Source organism: Saimiri boliviensis, chromosome X (assembly GCF_048565385.1).
Source record: "Saimiri boliviensis isolate mSaiBol1 chromosome X, mSaiBol1.pri, whole genome shotgun sequence".
In the NCBI taxonomy this organism is placed as follows: Eukaryota; Metazoa; Chordata; class Mammalia; order Primates; family Cebidae; genus Saimiri; species Saimiri boliviensis.
In genome coordinates this window covers 30,158,929-30,174,379 of record NC_133470.1, presented here as the reverse complement: position 1 = coordinate 30,174,379, position 15,451 = coordinate 30,158,929, and the positions used below count along the sequence as shown (strand labels likewise).

The 15,451-nt window shown below is 34.1% G+C and overlaps 1 protein-coding gene across 10 annotated transcripts in view; it reads left to right on the top strand.

The window, feature by feature from the left end:
* The window catches only part of DMD (dystrophin), a 2,654,855-nt gene that overhangs the window by 485,443 nt on the left and 2,153,961 nt on the right, over window positions 1-15,451 (top strand). The window contains exon 1 of one of the 10 annotated variants that reach the window (XM_074391456.1): window positions 7,807-8,316. The exons of the other annotated variants lie outside the window; for them this stretch is intronic. Coding sequence (XP_074247557.1) covers window positions 8,286-8,316 — 31 coding nt within the window. The 5' untranslated portion in view covers window positions 7,807-8,285. Of the gene's footprint in view, window positions 1-7,806; window positions 8,317-15,451 lie in introns of those variants that run through there. 10 annotated transcript variants of the gene reach the window in all.

Sequence of the window (15,451 nt, the reverse complement as noted above, 5' to 3'; positions counted from 1 at the left end):
ATGAAGGCAAGGGCTACGTTGCATAGGGTCTATTCATCCTTAATTGTATTTTCTACTTGGGTATCACACTAGTACTGAGTGTCCTTCCAAGACTGAAATGGTAGGGCTGAGCCTGCTTGCTAAAAATTCTTCAGTGGTATTAGTGGCAGTGGCTCCACTCCTCACTAACACACCCATTTTGCAATTCTCTGCCCTGCTTTTTGCCCTGGCCTGGAAAGCTTGCCTCTTCCATTGTATCACCAATGCCTCTTGTGCACTAAATTTCACCAACTTTCTTGTAACACTAGCTGGAGATCAGAGGGCAGGGAAAAAAAGGTTTGGATATTTGTGTTCTACTTCCCGTATACCTCACTAAGGTCCTGGTTGTGACTGCTTTTCTATTACTATTCCAACATTATTCCTTCACCTCGACATATTAGGCCTAGAAGTAGAAACAAATTACCTCTCTTGCTGCTTCCTAGATGACTCACCATTCCTTATTTGTTCTCATCAGCCTGCCTATATGTTTGTCCATAGTTCTTTCACTGAATTATTATCTTTTAAACACTTTTGAATATGCCATCTATATTTCCTACCAGGATTATCGCTAATACAGAATAAGAGGTACAGGTATTAAATCATGTTACTGATTCTCAGCTCACTAGCATCAATGCATTTCCTTTCTTTGTACTCATAATACCTTTCTTTCATTCAGAAATGTTTTAAAACCTTCATTAGTCCCTACACTTTTACCTCATAAAATGGTTGGGAATCAAACTGCAAACTAAGAAGTCATTATTTTCACAACACAGACAAATTAGTTTTGAGTCTTGCTTATATTTGGCAAGTAAATGTTTTCTTTCTTGACTCTATAGATAGTACTGTTATGTATTACCAAGTCCTGAAATCAATCATTATGCAAGTGTCATTGGCTTCACTGTCTGTGGAAATGTGAGTTAAGATCTTTTCTCATTTTTATGAGCTGTAGCTCTTTCTTTTTGTCCAGCGGGGGGGGGAAAAAAATGGAAGTTGAAAAATGAACTCACAAGGTGCCAGAAAATTTTAATAGGAATTAAGATGGTGTCAAATAAAATTTGTTTATACACACACACACACACACACACACACACACACACACACACACACACAGTCTCTAAAGTATCAACATAGGTGGAGTGGGGAACCTGGACTTTCACTCCCACCTGGCAATAATAAGGCAGTACCCTTCTACCTCTATCCTCCACCAGAACAGTCAGAGGGGGACTAACTAAAATAGATATAAATAAGATCCAGGGTCTAATAATGTAATATACCAAATGCCAAAAAGAAAATCTCAACTGGAATGATAAAAGATAGGAGTCAGTTATACTGACATGACAAAGATGACAGAATTATCTAGCAAGGATATTAAAGTAGCCATCCTGGAAATTGTTGAATAAGCTATTTAAAACATTTTGCAACAAATAAAAAATGGGAAAAGTCAGAAAGAAATTGAAGACATAGAACAGCATGACATTTTGGAACTGAAAATACAGTAATCAAAAAACAATTTCAGTAAATGGTCTCAGCAGTAGAATGGAGGTGAAGAGACAGAGAGTAAATCTGTGTGCAGAAAGATATGACAATAGAAATTGCACAGTCTTAACAAGAAAGAAAATGATTTTTAAAATGAAAATATTCTCAGTGTCCTGTGGAATTATAATAAAAGATCTACAGTTTATGCCATCAGAGTTTCAAAAAGGGAGGGTGTTGCTGAGCAAGTACTCAAGCACATAATGATTGAAAAATACCAAATTTGGTAAAAGACAAAACCCTACAGATTCAAGGAGCTGAGTAAACAAACTGGATAAACCCAAATAAACCAATGCTTAGATGCATCATAGTCAAATGTGAAAACTACTTTTAAAAATTCTTAAAAACAGTGAAAGAGAAAAGACATTTTATCTATAGGCAAAAAAGTTCAAATGACATAGGATTTCTTACGTGAAACTATGAAAGCCAGGAAGAAGTATGACATTTTTCAAATGATGAAAGAAAAGAACTGTCAACTTCAGAAAACAAAAGAGGAAGCAACACTTCCAAATGTACTTTATGAGGAAGAAGTAGTTTGATACTAAAACCTGTTAAGCACAGTAGAAAAGTTAACAAACTCTAGACCGATAAAACTCATGGATATAGAGACAAAAAGTCCTTAACATAATTCTGCACATTATATTAAGAAGCTAAAGAAGAATGATCGCTTGATCATATCAATTGATGCAGGGGAAGAAGTTTGACAAAATTCAATACCCCATTTATTATTAAAAAAAAAAAAAGTCTCAGAAAACTAACAATGGAGGAGAACTTCCTGAACTTGGAAAAGAACAACTACGGAAATCTTATAGCTAACATTGTAATAATGATGAAAGAATTTACAGCTTTCTTCCTAATATTAGGATTAAGGCAAAGATGGTTGCTTTCAGCCCTACTATTATTCATAGAACTGGAAGTTCTGGCTAGTGCAAAAATGCAAGAAAAGTAGATAAAAGCATACAAATCAGGAAGGAAAAGTTATACTGTCTCTATTTGCAGATGTTATGATGGCCTTTGTAAAATTCCAGGTATTCTACAAAGTTACTCTTAGAAATAATGAGTTTGTTAAGCTCTTAGGATACAAGATCAACTTATAAAAGTTAATTGCTAATATAATCATGGGCCAATCTTCATTTTATAACATGTATCGTCTAAGTCTGGGCAAAAAAAAGTAATTTTTAAAAAGTATATGAATTCAGTGTAATAAAAATTGTGCTTTACATTTTTGAAAAATATCTGATTAATTCAACAGTTATAATTTTCTTCAAATTTAAAACAAATAATTTCCTAATGTTATCCCTCCCCAATCCTCCCACTCCCTGATATTCCTTCCCTAGAAATACCTAATGTAGGTGACAGGCTTATGGATGCAGCAAACCACCACCATGGCACGTGTATACCTATGTAACAAACCTGCGTGATCTGCACATGTACCGTAGAACTGAAAGTATAATAAATAAATAATAAATAAATAAAATGAAGTAAAAATAATTTCAGCTTTTATTTTGAATCGGGGGTATTGGTTCACGGGTTTGTTACAAGGGCATATTGTGTGATGTGGAGGTTTGGGGTACTGATGATCCATTCACCCACATAGTGAGCCTTATACCCAATAGGTAGTTTTTCAACTGACACCACCTTCCCTCCGTTCCCTCTCTAGTAGTCCCCAGTATCTGTTGTTCCCATCTTTATGTCCACTGTGTACTCAATGTTTGGCTCCCATTTATAAGTGAGAACATGCAGTATTTGGTTTTCTGTTCTTGTGTTAATTTGCTCAGGATAATGGCCTCCAGCTGCATTCATCTTGCTGCAAAGGACATGATTTCATTCAGTTTTATGACTGTGCAGCTAACCAAGGAGGTGAAAGAACTAAACAAGGGGAACTACAAAACACTGCCGAAAGAAATCAGAGACAGCAGAAATAAATGCAAAAACCTTCCATGCTCATGAATTGGAAGAATAATATTGCTAAGATGGCCATACTGCCCAAAGTGATTTATGGATTCAATGCTAATTTCATCAACTATCAAAGTCATTTTTCATTTTTATTAGAAAAAAAACTAATCCAAATTTATATGGAACCAAAAGAGCCTGTACAGCCAAAGCAATCTTAAGCTAAAAGAACAAAGCAAGAGGCATCACACTACCCAACTTCAAACTATATTATAAACCTACAGTAACCAAACAGCATGGTACTGGTACAAAAACAGACACATAGGCCGATGGCACAGAATAGAGAACTCGGAAATAAAGCCACACACCTATAACCATCTGATCTTTGACAACATCAAAAAAAATAAGCAATGGGGAATGCATTCCCTATTCAATAAACGGTGCTAGGAAAACTGGCTGGCCATGTGCAGAAGATTGAAACTGGACCTCTACTTTTCATTACATACAAAAATCAACTGACGATGGATTAAAGATTTAAATGTAAGACCTCATACTATAAAAAAATCCTAGAAGAAAATGTAGGAAATACTCTTTTTTACATTGGTCTTGGCAAAGAATTTATGACTAAGTCCCCAAAAGCTATTGCAACAAAAACAAAAATTGACAAGTGGCAAAAGTAACTATCAACAAAGTAAACGAAGAATGGGAGAAAATATTCACAGAATACGCATCTGACAAAGGCCTACTCTCCAGAACCTATGAGAAACTTAAATCAATAAACAAAAAATAAACACATCCATTAAAAATGGGCAAAGTATATGAGCACACACTTTTTTTTTTTGAGACAGGGTCTTGCTCTTTGTGCAGGATGGAGTGCAGTGGCACCGTCTCTGCTCACTGCAAACTTTACCTCGCAGCTTCAAGCGATACTCCTGCCTCAGCCTCTCAGGTGGCTGGGATTACAGGTGTGTGCCACCATGCCTGGCTAATTTTTTTTAAATTTATTTTTAGTAGAGATGGGCTTCTAGGGATCTGTTACACAATATTTTACTTACAGTCAATAATACCAATACCATGTTGTACACTTAGAAAATTGTTAAGGGTGTAGGTCTCATGTCAATTGTTCTTACCACAATAAGATACAATTTTTAAATGAGTATATTCAGATGCAAATAAACACATGATAAGATGTTCAATGTCATTAACCATTAGGAAAATTCAAACTTTCCCTAAATTCACTGTGATATAGATACCTATATGCTTAAAACTACTGTATATATACATATATATATATATATATATATATATATGCTTAAAACTAATCTATTTATATTTGTTTATATATATAAAATAAAATTCAGAACACCAAACGCTGATGAAGATTTGGAGAAAATGGATCACTCATACATTGCTGGTGGATATGTAAAATGGTAAAATTTTTTGCAAAATATTTTGGCAGTTTCTCAAAAAAACTAAATATACATTTGCCATAAGGCCCAGTCATTAATTACACTCCTTGACATTAATCTAGAGAAACGAAAAATAAAAAACTACATGATTGCTTTTCGGCTTTATTTTGAAACAACAAAAATATCCCACAGTATATGAATAGTTGAAGTAACTATAGAACATTCATGCCATGAACGATCTCTCAGCAATAAAAGGATATAAGCTAATGATGACAACTTAAATGGATCTCAAGCACATAATGCTGAAAAAAAAAAAAAAACCTACCTCAAAAGAGTACATAAGACATCATCGCATTTATCCAATATTCTTAAAATGACAAAATTATAGTGATGGAGAACAAATCGATTGTTGCCAGGCTTTAGGGACAATTGGGGACTGTGACTCGTGAGACTATAAAGGACTAGCAGGAGGCAATCTCTGAGGTGATGAAAGAGGTGTTTATTTGTTGAGATTGTGGTCACACAAATTTACATTTATGATGCCATAGAAATATATATACATATCAATGTCAGTTTCCTGGTTTTGATATTGAATTGTAGTTATGGTAGGATACTGTAGTTATTGTAGTTAATCTTTGGGAGAAACTGGGTGAAGGGTATACGGCATCTCTGTATACTATCTCTGCAAATTCTTGCCAATCTATAAGTATTTGAAAGTAACAAGTTAAAATACTTTTTTTAAAATTCTGTGACAGTCATTAAAAATGGAAATTTGAGCAAGTTTTTTAGAGTGAGGCTAATAAGACCTACCAGATGTATTATTTTGAGGACTAGAGGAGAAAGATACGTGATTAAGGGACACAAGAATGTACTGTGGTGACACAGTCTGAACTGAAATTCATTATGTTTGCTCTAAATTTTATTTTACATGCCTTTCACTTTTCAAGTTATTTTAAGCATATATCTCCAGCTGCATTATAAAATCTTGAGGGAAGTATATGCATTCCACACAATGCAGAAATTATTACAGATGCCAAATAAATTCAGATTATCAGCTAAGACTGAATGGCAATTAAAATGTATCTGAGGACATTCAGACCTATCAGGATTTGGTGCTTTAGATATTCCTCAGGACACATTTTTTTTGTTACATTTAGAATCACAGTTGTTTTTTTTTTTTATTTTATTTTGTATTTATTTATTTTTTATTTTTTGACGGAGTTTCACTCTTTTTACCCAGGCTGGAGTGCAACGGCGCGATCTCGGCTCACCGCAACCTCCGCCTCCTGGGTTCAGGCAATTCTCCTGCCTCAGCCTCCTCAGTAGCTGGGATTACAGGCGCACACCACCATGCCCAGCTAATTTTTTGTATTTTTGGTAGAGACGGGGTTTCACCATGTTGACCAGGATGGTCTCGATCTCTTGACCTTGTGATCCATCTGCTTCGGCCTCCCAAAAGTTCTGGGATTATAGGCGTGAACCACCGCGCCCAGCCCACAGTTGTTTTTTAGAAACAAACACTTTAGGGTTTCTCAAAGGTGACCATGCATTTACCCAGCACGGTAAAACACAGTGCTGGGTCCCAACCCCAGAATTTTTGACTTTTGAGGTCTCATGTCAACTTGCACTTCTCTGAAGTTCCCACGTGATATTGATGTTGGTTTGGGACTAATAAATTGTATTCATGCCTTGGCCTAAACAAGGGTTTACGTCTGTCGAAAACTCACAGTACTAGATAAAAGGGGACTTATACACTGGACAATATTGTACCTCATTATATAGAAGGACATTGATGCTAACATGTAGACTTAGAGCCAAATCAGCCCCAAAACTATTTCTTCACTTTTTTCATGTTGTTCTATGAAAATTTTGCTTATCTGCATATTTACTGAGAGGTAAGGTGGTAGCCTACAGAAAAGAATGTTATAAATCTTTTTGAATGAAGTGAATTAAATAAAATTACCTTAAAATTAGGCCTTACGTTTTAGTTCATATACATTTTTGCTGGGGAAAATAGCAGTTATGACAATAATATTCTAAAACACAAAATGTATAATTAACTATTAAGGTAAACATCACGGTCTGACTCAATATGGCTTTTTTCAAATTTTTATCTGTTACTCATTTCTGCAGCAAGCAGTTGAATGTTTGACATAGAAAAATGAGTCTGTCACTTTAACAGATGGTACAATAAAAACACTCAAACAAAAATTTTAGTAGGGATTATTATACCTGTAAAAGGAATATCTTTCTAAAAAAATGTTACCAATGTTTCCTATCAATTTTGGGCTTGCCTGTTGCATAAAAGTAATAAGGAAGAAGATGAAGAGGCCTTCTATTGGCAAAGAATGATTTACATGCTGAATGACATAATATAACTGTATTCATTTAATACAGGGGAAAAAAAGCCTTTAATTAGAACCATTAAATCATCATTAGCTCATTGTCTAAGAAAATGGTGTTTTAAGAATTGGCACCAGAGAAATGGAAAATAGAATAATTTGTTAGTAAAGAAGTTTTATCATAATTCACAACTGAAATTTAGGATTTGAGAAAAATTTCTTTGCTCCATTATAAGAGTGTTCTTTATTTCAGCAGGAAAACTTGTCCCATGAGATCTACACACACATTCTGCCTTCAGAATTCAGCTGCTGAATTCTGCTGCTGCTTTTCTTATTCAAACTGTTGGCATCATCAATACATGGCTTTTGATTGGATCCCAAGGGTAAAAAGTAACTTTGGTAGACAGTGGATACATAACAAATGCATAGATTATTCTGGGCATTTCTTTCTTTTGGTAGAGTGAAATTTCTGGTGTTGTTAAGAAGGGAAAAAATGCATTTAAAAGTCAATTTTGAATCAGGATTTTCTGCTCTGTTGTTTTATAAATTCACATAAAAGTTACAGAAAATATTGTTATGGTTTGGTACTGAATAGCTTTTGTGTTTAGAAGGCTTTAAAAGCAAATACTATGCCCACTGTGCTATTCTGGTTTGGATATTAATCAGAACACAGTTGAGTATTATTTGAATTCACAGAGCTTGCCATGCTGGAAGCACAACCTTATATGTAGTGACCATGGACAGTCCTATTATGGGAAACCAACTTGAGAGAGAAGGCGGGTCACTTGCTTGTGCGCAGGTCCTGGAATTTGAAATATCCAGGGGCCTCTACAGAATCCTGGCATCAGTTACTATGTTGACTTCACTCAGTGTTGGGATCACTCACTTTCCCCCTGCAGGACTCAGATCTTGGAGGCAATTCCCTTCAGAAAAAAACAAATAGGAAAAACTGAAGTGTTATTTTTTAAGGCTGCTGAAGTGGATTGGTTTCTCATTGTTTTTAAGCCTACTGAAGCAATAACGTTTGAAGAACTTTTACCAGGTTTTTTTTTTTTTTTTTAATCGCTGCCTTGATATACACTTTTCCAAAATGCTTTGGTGGGAAGAAGTAGAGGACTGTTGTAAGTACAAAGTAACTAAAAGTATCTTTTACTGTGGCATAATGTTTAGTTTGTGACAAGCTCACTAATTAGGTATATTGATTTTAAATTATTACAGTAGTTTGCAAAGAAGCATAAATGTTATATATAGTGTATATTTTTTTTTCAGGTATTATATTTTTCATTGGGAAAACTTTTCAACAGAAATGGAGTTTAAAAGTTTTTCTTTGTGATAGAATTAAACACATAATTTCCGGATTAAGAAACAACTGCAGTAATAGAATATGCAGAATGTCATTTGAATATAACAGACTATTTTGATTGCTGTGAGATAGTTTGTATATCTGAGTTATTATTTTGATTACTTGGTACTTCTGTATTTAGTTACACTTACATAAAGGTTACTGACCTGACATATATTCTCAATTGAACTAATTACTGTATAGGAACTACATGAAAGCCTAAAAGAAAAAGTTTGTCTGACATATCATGGGGGAAATAAAGAATAAAATGAGTTGGGGTGGATAATTGGAAGATGGGAAAATTATTGATAAGATTTCATTTTAATATTTCTTATTCATATTTACTATTTCAAATGCTCTTTTCTGTAGTGTATTGTGATAACTTTTTCAAACAACTATTTTTAAAAAATCACACAAATAATGGTATGATCTATGCTGTCAAATGATCAGATGATCTCTTCTTGGGAAAACAACATGCAAACTTGAGGAAATCCTAATTATATTTCATAGTAAAGTTACCATGTTGTTTGATGTCTACGATGAGCTAACTTTTCAGTACAAATTTTTAGTCTGGCTTTCATATAGAAATGCAACTATTTAAGCCATGATGACTAATGAAGGATTTAAAAAGGGACTGAGGCACAGCAGTAAAAATAATGTACGATAAGGACTGTGTGTCCCAAAGAAATGGGAGATTATCTCTTCCTCACCCATCTTTGACTTGTGGAATATAATTATTCTAAAATAGATATGAGGGCAATGCCTATAATTAAGAATGAAAAAATAAATCTCTCCAAATAGGTAATGCTCCCCAACTTCTAAAAAAAGTCTGAAGTTTTGTCACTGTGAAAAATTTGTGGAAATAAGTTAACATTGTCCATGTATTGATTCACATTAAAAGCTACCAGATTTTATAATATAACAGTTACTTATATTGTTTCCTTACTTCATAAATCTCTTTTGGCGAGCATCATTATTGCTTTCAGATTGAAAAACTATTATACTTACTATCATTACAAAAATATGCATGGTATATATCTGTAGTTTGCAACATACATACACCACACACGTTTTCATTTGTTGTTTTTATTTCTTTGCTATTCATAACTTATAAATACTATCAAAATCACTAGTGATTATATATATATGTGCGTGTGTGTGTGTGTGTGTGTGTGTGTATTCTACATAATTAAACTCATACACCAGTATATAGTACAATTTTGAAAGAATAGAAGCAATTCTGCTGGAATGAAGCAAGGTAAACCTACACTCTGTTTTGTCATAGATACTCAAATAACTCTCCATTCTTAGAATGTGAAAAAAGCTAATCGTTTTGGGACATGTCCTGTAGGATTTTTTCACACAGCATTTAAAAAATCATCAACTAATGCCTATGCCACATGACAATGAGTTTGTTAAGAAAAAAATGGAGATATTCTCAGGGTTATTTTATACATTAAATTCTGATGTTTGATAACATACTGCCATTTGGATATTTGACATTTGAATCCAGTTTTAAAACTTGCCTTAGTTTGAAAAACTTATAAAAGTACATTTTGTTGTTTTTAACCAAATTAGTTACCCTTTAAAAGAGATCACTGTATTGTCAAACACATTGTATTGTTTACTTTTAGAATTACTCAAGTAATGCATTGTAAAGAATTATTCAGGTAGTGTACTGCAAACAGACATTTCATTTGAATATATTTAAATGATGTAAGTCATCTTGAAGTCTACTAAAATCATCTTTTAGAATTTCATTTGCAGAATCTTTTAAAGGCATCTTAACTATGAAAAAGAGATTGCTAATCTAAATTGATGATATAATATTTAATACAAAGCTTTTGGTGTATCTTACATGGCATTAGATTATGAAAAATACATTAGAGTATGTCATATGTATGTTACTCGAAACTTTAAAAAAGACTACAAAGTGTTTCATACATAATTACATTATTTAAGGGAAAAAAGATGTTGGTTGACACTATTCCAGCTAGGCAGCACTGAATTGCAAATTCATAATTTGGGCAGAGATATTAATACAGCTTCCTCTTTAGTCCTATAGTATTCATGTGAAATCCCTGTGCTCCACATCATTTGCTACATAGGAAACAAATTGTCAAGATTTTAACCACTTGTGTAGTTTAATAAAAGAGATTAAAATCATTGTCTTGGAAACATCAGGTGTTTTTCAAAATTCTATTTTATTATCTTTCATCACAATTTTATCTCAGGAGTAAAACAAAGTAACTTCCCAAACTTTTCTTCTCCTTCCACCTTCTATTGTAATATTTTCCTAACTTATTGAAAATGATTTATCATACTTTGTCATCAATTTATTCTTTATTTCATCACACAAGGAACACAGTATTTTGGTATGAGTATATATGTTTACATATACACACATTTATATGCATTCAATTCACAGGGTATTATGTTTCCTAAGAGGGTCTAATTAGAAATTAACCCTTCTTTAAAGATAATTTTCTGTTCATTTTTTAAAATTTTCTGTTTTAAACACATCATTTTTTAAGCAATTGACAAATGAGACTAATGCATGTTCCCTGTTTGACAAAACAGAACAAACCACGAAGGAAGAATTTTGGGGGCCTGAGGTTATACAATTTTGGGTGCTATTTTGAGAAAAATAATACATAATTAGACACAGCCTTGGGAGGGACCATGTAAATAAGGCTTTAATAGTTTCTTGGGAAATCACCTCTGTATGAAAAGCTGTGTTGAGATTGAATCTTTTCCCAGTTATATTTTAAAATAAAATTGATGCCAGTTATATTTCTTTAGAGCATTTATTATTTCTCAAAGACAACCTTTTATTTAATGCAGATTAGAGAGTTAAAAGAATTTATAATGGTAGGAATTTGACATTTCTCCCTTTCATTCTGAAAAGATACATTGATTAAAGTGATGTCAAACTCAGTTAATGGAGGCGGCGCAGTTATTTGAAATATACAGGGTATGTAATTTGAAGGCATGCCAAATCACAATGACAAGGAATAATGATGACCTTGGTTTATTTTTATACAGTACATTCAGGTTTTGACTGGATTCAGAGAGAGGCAATGGTTTGCTTTCTTACAAAGTCCTACTATAGTCCTAGGAGGTTTGTGTTCTGTTATCAAGGCAGTTGGTTCACACTGGAATATTTTGTTGGGAAGGCCATGAGCTGCAATGGGAAATAAACCTTTTTATTAAATGCAACCAGGTTTCACAGCAGGATTTCATGAAAATATATTCCTTTGTAGAATGTGCTTAATGCAGCGTGCTGATCTTCAAAAACAAACAAACAACTAAATAAATACTTAGCAGTCTTCACCTTTTCCCTACTTAAAACATCTAGAGGTGTCATGCTATAAAATATTGGATGTGTTTTGAGTTCCAAAGTTTCATTTTGATACAGATGTGAAAGTTAAAATGGCAACTCCATAGGGTAGTTTATCATTTTACCAAATTTGGAGGAATTTTTCTATTTATGCCACATATAGAATTGTCCCTAAAATACTTGTAAAATTTCAAGCTCCCTCTACTTAATACTAAAAATGCATGTGTCTTCCAGAGATTCTGATAGCCGTTTTGAATGGGAGAGTAACTCTGCTATTTGTGAATCACTCCTATACTAAATATAGTTCCAAGATTAATAGCTGAAATGATTTGGTTTATTTTTTCATGAAATTTATGGTATAAAAAGTTTGTTTCCCTTGTATATTAAAGCATATTATAGCATTCAGTGTGCCTTCATAAACCAGAAGGCTCCTCTAGAGATTCTGAAATACTTTTACACCCAGGGCATAGGCTTTCTCTTTCCCCATTCAAGATTACTTCCTTGAATATGGCCGCCCAGAAAAGATGAAACAAAAAAATACGTATTTGGCTCCAGTGTTTTAAGTGTATATAAATTTTCTCAAGCGCAATTCTGATAGGCAGCAGACAAATGAGAATGAAGAAAGGAAATGACTCTGCTGGCTCATGCTTAAAAGTGTCCTCGAATACAGGGGAACAATACACACTGGAACCTTTTGGAGTGTAAAGGGTGGGAGGAGGGAGAGAATCAGGAAAAGCAACTAATGGGTAGTAGGCTTAATACCTGGGTGACAAAATAATCTGTACCACAAATCCCCATGACATAAGTTTACCTATGTAACAAACCTGCACTTGTAGCCCTGAACTTAAAAGTTAAAAAAAAAAAAAAGAGAGGCTTCATCTCATAGCCATACAATCTCTACCTCATTCCTGTTAAAAACACAAAGACCAGTATTCCCTCTTTTATAAATCACATCTTCCATTTAGGCTGCCCTTTTGAGAGAGAATTTCTGTTCAACTCTGAGCTCAATCTTTATTTTAATCTCATATCACTCATTCAAAATACTTGGGAATTTCAGTCGGGAACGGAACACACAGAGCAAATTTCTCAAGTCCTACAATCTCTGAAGGTGACTTTGCTGCATAGTGTATGTAGTAATACTAAGCCCTGAGAAAACCAGTGTTCTTAGCAGTCTGGATTTGGTTTAGAAATCAATTCATTCCTGCTTTCCTTTTGTTATCTTTTGCCTTCTCCCCTCAAACCCTCACTTTCGCTGTCATTATGCACCCCTTTCCTCACTAATGGGAAGTGGGGGAGAATCAACAATTACCCTTTAATTGAAATGGAGCTGTCATTCCCTTGTCGTGCTGATAAAATGTTGTTGCTGTTGGTTTTTGTTGTTGTTGCTGTTGTTCTTAAATGACTCTTTCAGAGTTTTTAACTCAGTATTTTGATTACATACAGTTTTAAGGAAATAATTATCCATAAATTTAAAATGTTAGCAAATTGATTAATTGATTTTCTCACTTCAATTTTGAAATCTGGAATATATCTAAGACTAGTGAATAATATTTAGGTCTAGTTACTTTTGAATAAAAGAACCTTAAGAAGAGCTTTGCCTTTATTTTTGTATGTTGTTCATTTTAGTTTAGTTATGTATTTTAGTAGAAAAATGTGGTTGTGTCAATGAAGAGGAGAAACATTAAAATACATTATTAAAGCCAATGCTTATCCACATAATGCAATGAGAATGTAGATATAACTTTAAAGCAACTTCAAAAAGTCAGATGCTTGAATTGTGGTGTTTTTAGTTTAATAAATATGAAAACCATACATGGGCATACCAACAATGAGGAATTCACATATATATCGTGAAGTCTTTTGCTAATTGATTTTCAACTTTTAAATGCTTTCTCTTCACTATCATGAAAATTTTTATTGTTAAAAAGGTCAGTATTAACTGAGCACAATTACCATTATAGTGCCCCATATTATTTCCAATTATGGGCAAATAAAACGGTTATCCTTTAAATGTTTTTACCCTCTTCTTGGCTTTTACTTTGTTTTGTTTTAAAGTGTTCTCCCTTCTTCCACTCTGCTTTTGGCTAAGACTGTCATAGAATCAGGACTATAAAAGGGCATAAACATCAGTCGCTTTTTTCTCATTCCTGGCACTCATCTTTATTTGCACACAACTTGTCTCTTCCTTTATCAGATTACAGTAGCAATAGTACCTTAGCTTGAGCTCAGTGCTGACTTAAAGGGCAAGGGAGTCAGTACACTGTTACAAGGGCAGATTTTATTCTTGGAAGCTGCGTGAGGAAAAATTAAAGAAATAAGAAAGAAAAATCACAAAATCAGAACTGCCCAAGTATTTTCATCAAAGGCAAATTGAGTAATTGCTTTTTATGTTAGTGCTTAAGAGGGATGCATTAGAAATAAATTGTTGACTAAGTGTACAAAATATTATCAAAATAGTTGAGTAAGTAAAAACATAATAATCTGTAAAAATGATGAATCCAATGACTCTCACATATTGCAAAATAACTAGGAAGGAAAAGGGGGAATTAGACTTTAAAGAGCATAATCAGATGCAAGCAATGTTGGCTTGTAGGTGGTTAACTAAAAACGCTTACGGGAAGCTCAGACAGCTGGGGAATCCTGATTTAGTAGAGGCTGAAGGGCAGGGCATGAGCCATGTGAACAGCTGCTGAAGAGCTAGAGGATTCCTTTGGATTAGGTGTACACACCCCATCTCTAATGGGCTGTCAGAGAACACCAAGTGTTATCACAGAGGTCCACTTTGTTCAAGCCTATGGCTTTTGCAGTGTTTTACTTTAAATGTCTGAAAATGGATTGGCTCTCAAAATAAATCCAGAAATAAAAGTAGCAAAACAAGTGACTCTCTAAAATTTGTATTGTGTGGTTTTGGGCGACCACTGTTTAAAGAAGGGACTTACAGCTGATGATTTCTTATCCATTTATTGAATCATTTGTCCATGCAACAAATATACATATTAAGTGCCAATTTTGTGCCAGGTACTGTGCTATGCTTTGGAGATATTCTAAACAAGTGAACTCAAAGAAAGACTAGCATTTCAAGGAGGATGTGCATATAAAATACAAACATGCAGACTACGTAAATTGCATTGGGGATAAGGGCTATAGAATAAAGCACACATTTTAATAAAAATGTATAATAGGGAGATTTATACCAGCCTTTGAAATTAAGGAAACACTTGTGAGAAACAAATATTCAAAGCAAGACAAAGAAGAATGAGGTTAGAGTATATTGTCCAAAAGAAAAGAAGGAGCAAAAATGTCCCTGTCAGAGGAAGCAACATTTTGGAATGTGGAAAATGGTACGGAGAAAGATCTAAAAGGACAGTTTTTCTAGAGTAGAGTGAATGTAGAAAAGTGTGGAACAGGCCAGGCGCGGTGGCTCAAGCCTGTAATCCCAGCACTTTGGGAGGCCGAGGCGGGTGGATCACAAGGTCAAGAGATCGAGACTATCCTGGTCAACATGGTGAAACCCTGTGTCTACTAAAAATACAAAAAATTAGCTGGGCGTGGTGGCGCGTGCCTGTAATCCCAG